Genomic DNA, 8,380 nt, shown 5'->3' with positions numbered 1-8,380 from the left:
GAACCGAGCTAAACCTCCGAACATCCAGCCTTGGCCTATCTTGCCATCCTACTTTACTGCGATCACCTTCTAGGCTGGGCTGGTTTTACCAGAGGCTTTAACACACATTATAGCCAATCTTGGAGGCATCTCATCGAATGAGGTTATGTTTCTGTTCTGATCGCTGTTGGTATTGCCGATGACATGTTCACATTTTGAAGTTTTTGATTATCTAGTATTTGATAAATTTTACAAACCACAAAAAGAAAACTAAATAACATTTGCTTTATAAAAGAAAAGTTCATAGTCTGATTTGAAGCATAAACAATGCAGCCAAAATAGCATAATATATGTTTTTTTTTTTTTAAATTAAATAGCACATAGAGATAATATTAAACAAAAAGCAGTTGATGGAGCTAGTCGAGATATTAGCCGTCTTTGGTTTTAGACTTCTCCATCTTGGTTTTAGACTTCTCCATCTTTTTTTTTTTTTTTAAAGACTTCTCCATCTTGCGAGACGTCCGAAACTCGGGAGACGCCATTAATTCTTTCTTATAAAGACGAAACTTTTCTTCAACTTCTGGAGAGCTGCAATACCATTAAGACCACCAAATTAATAACAAGACAAAGACGTTGACAAAAATGAATGGTCACAATCAGAAGTTTGACTTACTATGTAATGAATTTGCCATCACCAGTTTCCCTTTTCCATTTGTACAGTCTCCGACGGGCGTCTTTAAACATAGCACGACAAATTTCACAGCCTGTATAGTTAAAGTGACCATAGTATTCGTCTCTACTTTTAGCCATTGTAACGAGAAGCTTCCGACCACCCAAGTCGCTTCCATTGAGAGTTAACGCCGCCTCAAGCTCCTCACCACCACCACGTTGTTTCAGATTAATAAAAGCATATCCTCTGGAAACACCAGTTTTACACTCGATGTGAACAAACACCCTTGTCAACTCTCCACACGAACTAAAATGTTTAGCCAATGCGCTCCTGATCTCATCCCTAGAACCGCTATTATCAAAACCCGAGACGAAAATGGTACGCTCATCGTTTCCCTTTGCATCTTTAGTGCCAAAACAACACCGTTTCTTCTTCTCTGCGGTTTCTTCCTCCTCCTGTACAACGAACCAAGGATTTATATTATTATTTGCAATTTTAATTAAAGACATGTAGATCAACAAAGCACGTGTACAATATTATTATTAAGACAAAACATAACCTGCTTCTGCCTCTTCCGACTATCAACTTCTGTCTCCAACTCTCTTTCTGCTTCAAGAAAAAATAAAAGAAACAAGTTCGAAATTAGCAGAATATAGTTCAGGATAACCTAACTAACTTCTTCTATAACTCAACTTAATAATAAATTCTTCTATAACTCAACTTAATAATAAACATGAGCAGAGATAATTATTATTATATATGAGTTTTGTAAAAAAATAAGACCATTACACAGAACAAGAACAAGAACTATGGCATAGCAAGCAAAGATAGAGAGACTGAATTATTTTCTTACCCTTTTGCAAAGGATCTGTAGCCTCAGCAGCTGCTTCAGCCTAAATCAACCCAAAAACAAAAACAAAAAACAATTAATAAGGGAAACAAAAGGACTAAACAGGTGACTAAATATGCAGAAAATTACATGGGAGGATGATGATGCGGATGCGGAGCATCTCTTCAGCTTGCTCTGGTCCATGATTTAGTTCAAAAGATAAGAGAAAGACGACGGCAGTGCAGTTTCGATAGGGAAGTGGAGAATCAACCCTAGAAGACAGCTTCCATTATATACATTAATTAATTTTTGAAATTCGACACATATATTAGTTCTATTATATTATTTGGTATTTATAAAATATGTCTCCTAGAGTTTAAATGCGGTTTAGACATAACTTTATTAAATTTTATCAAAATATTAAGTGTTAAATAATATATAGATAGTATATTATAAATGTAAAACAAACAATATAATGGTTGGTTAAGACTTATTTAAAATGTATATACATATAAACTATTAATTTATAATTTAGTTGGAATCATATATTTACATAGAATTTTATAAAAAATAATATTATCTTATTATTTTATTGATTTATATCATATTTTAAATTGGTTCAACAGAGATCGAAAAAATTATGAATGTTTGATGTATTAATTTATCGAATATTAACTTATAAATTTTTACTGTACATTATAAATGTTTTTGTTGACGAATCAATTTTGGATGCATATATTCTAATATCACTATGATATCATACTATCCCAGACTTTAAGTATATGATTAGATATCAACGTTATTTATATATATATATTAGCATTGCAATAATTTAATGAAAATTTTAGGGACCCAAATATTTAAATATATATATGGAAAATTAAATAAAGTAATAAAAATCAGAAACCAATTGAAAGCTATTATTTTTTTTAGGAGTCAGAAATAAATCTCAGGCTCCATGGAGAGCTCTACACTAATTCTATGGAGGTGCGTCACTTACCGATAGGTTCGTGCACCAGATTTTAAAATGGATTGAAAGACAAGGATTTATATCCGCGTGGATGTCTAGAAATAATTATGATTTAGTTTCACCCTGTAGATAGATCGAAACTGAAACTGTGTTTGCTTCCAAACCCGTTTTAGACTTCGCCATCTTGCGAGAAGCCATTGTTGCTTCAAGATGAAGACGACACTTTTCTTGAAATTCTGGAGACCTGCAATAATACCACTAAGACCACAAAATTAGATTGCAAAGGATTTCCGGTGGATTCACCGGGGCCTTTGAATTGCGTTTAATGCTATACTTGTCTTGTGCGAAGATTAATTTTCCGGTGAGCTCACCGTGTTGGTTCGTGGTTCTATCTGTGCTTGATTCATCTTTCTCAATGGAGGAATGGATTTCGCCACCCTACCTCTTTTCTATGAAAGGAGATGGTTTTCCGAATTTGGTATCAAGGTTCGGTTTCAGCTTCTTCACTAGTGAGGGCTGGTTTTCAACGTCACTATATGTGACTATTTCTCTGCCGTTCGACTCTGTCGTAAAGGCTATGTCATTGACGCATTCAAGCTTCATCTCGAATTCGCTGTCACCTTCTCATGAAGAACTATCCCGTTTGTTTTGTAATGTTGTAAGTTTTCTTTTTAATCAAAGAGGATGGATAATTCCCTCGGACTGTTGTAATCTTTTAAGTTGAGAAGTAATGAAAAGTAAGTTGTGTTCAAAAAAAAAAAGAGACTAAGCCGTTTTATAAGAATAAAAAAAATCACAAAAGATGTTTGACGTACAAGCGAGTGAATTTGCCACCACCAGTTCGAAGATTCCATCTGTACAGTCTCACACGGCCGGCAGCAACCTTAGCACGACAAATTTCACAGCCTTTAAAGTCAACGTGGCAATAGTATTCATCTCAAAAACCTAATAAACAATCTTCTTCAATGTTTTAATCTTCCTCAATATTTACTCTGGTCATCTCCATGACCTTCTAGGCTTCCACCATTTTAAATTTTGTAACCTCGGAGGTGTTCCTACTTTCCCGTGATCACCTTCTAGGCTGGGTTGGTGTTGCCTGAGGCTTTAAGACACATTATATCACCAATCTTGGAGGCCTCTTGTCGATTGAGATTATATTTCTCACGACATATTCTGTTCGCTGTTGGTATTGCCAATGACATGTTCACATTTTGAAGTTTTTGATTATCTAGTATTTGATACATTTTACAAACAACAAAAAGAAAACTAAATAACATTTGCTTTATAAAAGAAAAGTTCATAGTCTGATTTGAAGCATAAACAATGCAGCCAAAATAGCATAATATATGTTTTTAAAAAAAAAAAAATTAAATAGCACATAGAGATAATATTAAACAAAAAGCAGTTGATGGAGCTAGTCGAGATATTAGCCGTCTTTGGTTTTAGACTTCTCCATCTTGGTTTTAGACTTCTCCATCTTTTTTTTTTTTTGTTTAAAGACTTCTCCATCTTGCGAGACGCCATTATTTCTTTCGAAGCAAGACGAAACTCGGGAGACGCCATTAATTCTTTCTTACGAAGACGAAACTTTTCTTCAAATTCTGGAGAGCTGCAATACCATTAAGACCACCAAATTAATAACAAGACAAAGACGTTGACAAAAATGAATAGTCACAATCAGAAGTTTGACTTACAATGAAATGAATTGGCCACCACCAGTTTCCCTTTTCCATTTGTACATTTTCAAACGGCCGGCAGCAAACATAGCACGACAAATTTCACAGCCTGTATAGTTAAAGTGACCATAGTATTCGTCTCTACTTTTAGCCATTGTAACGAGAAGCTTCCGACCACCCAAGTCGCTTCCATTGAGAGTTAACGCCGCCTCAAGCTCCTCACCACCACCACGTTGTTTCAGATTAATAAAAGCATATCCTCTGGAAACACCGGTTTTACACTCGATGTGAACAAACACCCTTGTCAACTCTCCACACGAACTGAAATGTTTAGCCAGTGCGCTCCTGATCTCATCCCTAGAACCGCTATTATCAAAACCCGAGACGAAAATGGTACGCTCATCGTTTCCCTTTGCATCTTTAGTGCCAAAACAACACCGTTTCTTCTTCTCTGCGGTTTCTTCCTCCTCCTGTACAACGAACCAAGGATTTATATTATTATTTGCAATTAATTAAAGACATGTAGATCAACTAAGCACGTGTACAATATTATTATTAAGACAAAAAACATAACCTGTTTCTGCCTCTTCCGACTATCAACTTCTGTCTCCAACTCTCTTTCTGCTTCAAGAAAAAATAAAAGAAACAAGTTCGAAAGTAGCAGAATATAGTTCAGGATAACCTAACTAACTTCTTCTATAACTCAACTTAATAATAAACATGAGCAGAGATAATTATTATTATATGAGTTTTGTAAAAAAATAAGACCATTACACAGAACAAGAACAAGAACTATGGCATAGCAAGCAAAGATAGAGAGACTGAATTATTTTCTTACCCTTTTGCAAAGGATCTGTAGCCTCAGCAGCTGCTTCAGCCTAAATCAACCCAAAAACAAAAACAAACAAAACAATTAATAAGCGAAACAAAAGGACTAAACAGGTGACTAAATATGCAGAAAATTACATGGGAGGATGATGATGCGGATGCGGAGCATCTCTTCAGCTTGCTCTGGTCCATGATTTAGTTCAAAAGAGAAAAGAGAGACGACGGCAGTTTCGATAGGGAGGTGGAGAAGATAGCAACCCTAGAAGAAGAGATCTTCCTTTATATTTTATTTGTGATTCGGACCTACTCTTTTTTTTAGGCCGACCAAACTGATTTTATTAGAGTTCGGGCCTTTTTTTGGGTTGAATCAGAATTATAATGTAGAAATTTGATTGAAACATAACATTGCAGCTAAGATAGCATAAGAAAACCATCAGCTAAGACAGTTCATAATCTAATTGATGTAGTTATTTAAATAGCACATAAAGATAATATAAAAAAAGCGGTTGATGGAGCTGGTCTAGAAACAAGTAAAAAATATTAGCCGTCTTTGGTTTTAGACTTCTCCATCTTGCGAGAAGCCATTGTTTCTTTCTGATGAAGACGACACTTTTCTTGACATTAATAACAAGACTAATCCATAAACAAGAATAAATAAATAGTCACAAAAGATGTTGGACGTACAAGCGAGTGAATTTGCCACCACCAGTTCGAAGATTCCATCTGTACACTCTCCGACGGCAAACATGGCACAACAAATTTCACAGCCTGTAAAGTCAATGTGGCAATAATATTCATCTCTACTTTTAGCCATTGTAACCAGAAGCTTGCGACCTCCCAATTAATTCACTTCCATCAAGAGTTAAGGCCGCCTCAATATCACCAACACGTTTTTTCAGATTAATACTTGAATGTGTGACCATGTACCGTCTGGGCCCAGTTGGGTATAGAGGCGTATGCCCTCGGCTCTTGGGTTTTGATTTCCCCCACCAAATTCAACTACAGACACACAGTCATGCCCAAGGTGCTTAGGTCGTTATAGAACCTCGCATCCCCTTTATTGTAGTGCAGTTACTTTGTTTCTCGATTCCTTCTCTCAAACCATTAGGCCGAACCGTAATCCTATACTTCTAGTCATTCATATTAAAACGATAGTTTCTGAAAAGAAATGACGCTGCTCGAACTTTTTTCATCCCCATGGATGCTTTAAGTTAGCTTCTCAAAAAGAAAAGAAAATCTAGAACTACCTTGTGGAAAATATTCTACTCAATGCAAAGTAATGAATGGTTTACAAATAATGAAAAGCTAGTCGAGAAAAAGAAAAAATATTAGCCTTCTTTGGTTTTAGACTTTGCCATCTTGCGTGCCTTTGTTGCTTCAAGATGAAGACGGCACATTGCTTTATATTCTGGAGACCTGCGATAATACCATTAAGACCACAGAATTAATAACAAGACAAATCCGTTAACAAGAATAAATAAATAATCACAATAAGATGTTGGACGTACACGTGCGTGAATTTGCCATTCCCAGTTTCAGTTTTCCATCTTGTCATTCTCCGACGGCCGGCAGCAAACATAGCACGACAAATTTCACAGCCTTTAAAGTTAACGTGGCAATAGTATTCGGCTCTACGTTTAGCCATTGTAACCAGAAGCTTCCGACCTCGCAAGTCGCTTCCATTGAGAGTTAGCGCCGCCTCAATCTCACCGACACCTTGTTTCAGATTAATAAAAGCATATCCTCTGGAAACACCGGTTTCACACTCGACGGGAACAAAAACCCTTGTCAACTCTCCACATGAACTGAAATGTGCAGCCAATGCGGTCCTGATCTCATCCCTAGAACCGCTAGTATCAAAACCCGTGACGAATATGGTACGCTCATTGTTTCCCTTTGCATCTTTAGTGCCAAAACAACACTTTTTTTTCTTCTCTGTGGTTTCTTCCTCCTGTAGACAAATAAGTAAAAAAAAAAAAACAAGGATCTATGTTTTATTTGCAATTAAAGAGATGTAGATCAACAAAGCACGTGTACAATATTATTATTAAGACAAAACATAACCTGCTTCTGCTTCTTCCGACTATTAAATTCTGTCTCTGAATCATCCAACTCTCTTTCTGCTTCAGGAAAAATAAAAGAAACAAGTTGGAAATTAGCAGAATATAGTTCAAAATTAACAAAATATGAGTTTTATAAAAAATAAGACCATTACACAGAACAAGAACTATGGCATAGCAAACAAATAGAGACTCATTTATTTTCTTACCCTTTTGCAAAGAATCTGTAGCATCAGCAGCTGCTTCAGCCTAAACAACCCCAAAACAAACAAAAACAAAAAAACAATTAATAGGGGAAACAAAGGAAAATTGGCTAAACAGGTGACTAAAGATGCAGAAAATTACATGGGATGATGATGATGATGCGGAGCATCTCTTCAGCTTGCTCTGGTCCATGATTTAGTTCAAAAGATAAGAGAAAGACGACGGCAGTGCAGTTTCGGTAGGGAAGTGGAGAATCAACCCTAGAAGACAGCTTCCATTATATACATTAATTAATTTTTGAAATTCGACACATATATTAGTTCTATTATATTATTTGGTATTTATAAAATATGTCTCCTAGAGTTTAAATGCGGTTTAGACATAAGTTTATTAAATTTTATCAAAAATATTAAGTGTTAAATAATATATAGATAGTATATTATAAATGTAAAACAAACAATATAATGGTTGGTCAATACTTATTTAAAATGTATATACATATAAACTATTAATTTATAATTTAGTTGGAATCATATATTTATATAATTTTATAAAAAATAATATTATTTTATTATTTTATCGATTTATATCATATTTAAAAAAAACTAACAGTTACCTAAAAAATTGAAAACCCTCCTGGTGTTTATTGACGCACCTCCATAGAATTAGTGTAGAGTTCTCCATGGAGCCTGAGATTTATTTCTGACTCCTGAATAAATAATAGCTTTCAATTGATTTCTGATTTTTATTACTTTATTTAATTTTCCATTTATATATTTAAATCTTTGGGTCCCTAAAATTTTCATTAAATTATTGGAATGCTAATATATATATATATATATATATATATATATATATATATATATATATATATTATATATATATATATAAATAACGTTGATATCTAATCATATATTTAAAGTCTGGGATAGTATGATATCATAGTGATATTAAAATATATGCATCCAAAATTGATTCGTCAACAAAAACATTTATAATATACAGTAAAAATTTATAAGTTAATATTCGATAAATTAATACATCAAACATTGATAATTTTTTTCTATCTCTGTTGAACCAATTTCACAGCCTGTAAAGTCAACGTGGCAATAGTATTCATCTCAAAAACCTAATAAACAATCTTCTTCAATGTTTAATCTTCCT

General features: G+C 34.4%; 2 protein-coding genes across 8 annotated transcripts; both read right to left on the bottom strand.

Annotated features, from left to right (window-relative positions):
- Positions 1-250: 250 nt before the first annotated feature.
- LOC108834530 (nucleolin 1-like) lies at positions 251-1,786 on the bottom strand. 2 transcript variants are annotated; one of them, XM_056987462.1, is made up of 5 exons: positions 1,629-1,786; positions 1,503-1,542; positions 1,209-1,258; positions 653-1,104; positions 251-567 (listed from the first exon to the last, which is right to left on the bottom strand). In XM_056987462.1, exons 1-5 carry the CDS (start codon positions 1,680-1,682, stop codon positions 408-410), a joined length of 756 nt encoding a protein of 251 aa, XP_056843442.1. In that variant the 5' UTR covers positions 1,683-1,786; the 3' UTR covers positions 251-407. The 2 variants fall into 2 exon arrangements, with proteins under 2 accessions (XP_056843442.1, XP_056843443.1); XM_056987463.1 differs by having other exon boundaries at positions 1,209-1,255.
- Positions 1,787-3,707: 1,921 nt separating this feature from the next.
- Positions 3,708-7,527, bottom strand: LOC108806424 (polyadenylate-binding protein 2). Of its 6 annotated transcripts, none has more exons than XM_056988107.1 (9): positions 7,358-7,527; positions 7,222-7,261; positions 7,017-7,075; positions 6,461-6,903; positions 5,091-6,368; positions 4,963-5,002; positions 4,699-4,745; positions 4,143-4,594; positions 3,708-4,057 (listed from the first exon to the last, which is right to left on the bottom strand). In XM_056988107.1, exons 1-5 carry the CDS (start codon positions 7,406-7,408, stop codon positions 6,281-6,283), a joined length of 681 nt encoding a protein of 226 aa, XP_056844087.1. In that variant the 5' UTR covers positions 7,409-7,527; the 3' UTR covers positions 3,708-4,057; positions 4,143-4,594; positions 4,699-4,745; positions 4,963-5,002; positions 5,091-6,280. The 6 variants fall into 6 exon arrangements, with proteins under 6 accessions (XP_056844087.1, XP_056844088.1, XP_056844083.1 ...); XM_056988108.1 differs by having other exon boundaries at positions 7,017-7,072; positions 7,358-7,525; XM_056988103.1 differs by lacking the exons at positions 4,699-4,745; positions 4,963-5,002; positions 5,091-6,368; positions 6,461-6,903 and having other exon boundaries at positions 7,358-7,514.
- Positions 7,528-8,380: the final 853 nt, after the last annotated feature.

This window comes from Raphanus sativus, chromosome 6 (assembly GCF_000801105.2).
Source record: "Raphanus sativus cultivar WK10039 chromosome 6, ASM80110v3, whole genome shotgun sequence".
In the NCBI taxonomy this organism is placed as follows: Eukaryota; Viridiplantae; Streptophyta; class Magnoliopsida; order Brassicales; family Brassicaceae; genus Raphanus; species Raphanus sativus.
Note: the sequence above shows the minus strand (reverse complement) of the source record. Positions and strands in the feature narration are given on the sequence as shown.

Bases quoted from the DNA above. Each gene is read 5' to 3' on its own strand.
- LOC108834530 (XM_056987462.1), bottom strand. From the start codon at position 1,682: ATGGACCAGAGCAAGCTGAAGAGATGCTCCGCATCCGCATCATCATCC. The intron at 1,259-1,502 runs GTAAGAAAATAA...TTTTTCTTGAAG, and splicing joins TACAGATCCTTTGCAAAAGG to CAGAAAGAGAGTTGGAGACA. The intron at 1,105-1,208 runs GTTATGTTTTGT...TTCGTTGTACAG, and splicing joins GTCGGAAGAGGCAGAAGCAG to GAGGAGGAAGAAACCGCAGA.
- LOC108806424 (XM_056988103.1), bottom strand. From the start codon at position 7,408: ATGGACCAGAGCAAGCTGAAGAGATGCTCCGCATCATCATCATCATCC. The intron at 4,595-7,016 runs GTTATGTTTTGT...TTCGTTGTACAG, and splicing joins GTCGGAAGAAGCAGAAGCAG to GAGGAGGAAGAAACCGCAGA. The intron at 4,058-4,142 runs GTAAGTCAAACT...ATGGTATTGCAG, and splicing joins GGTGGCCAATTCATTTCATT to CTCTCCAGAATTTGAAGAAA.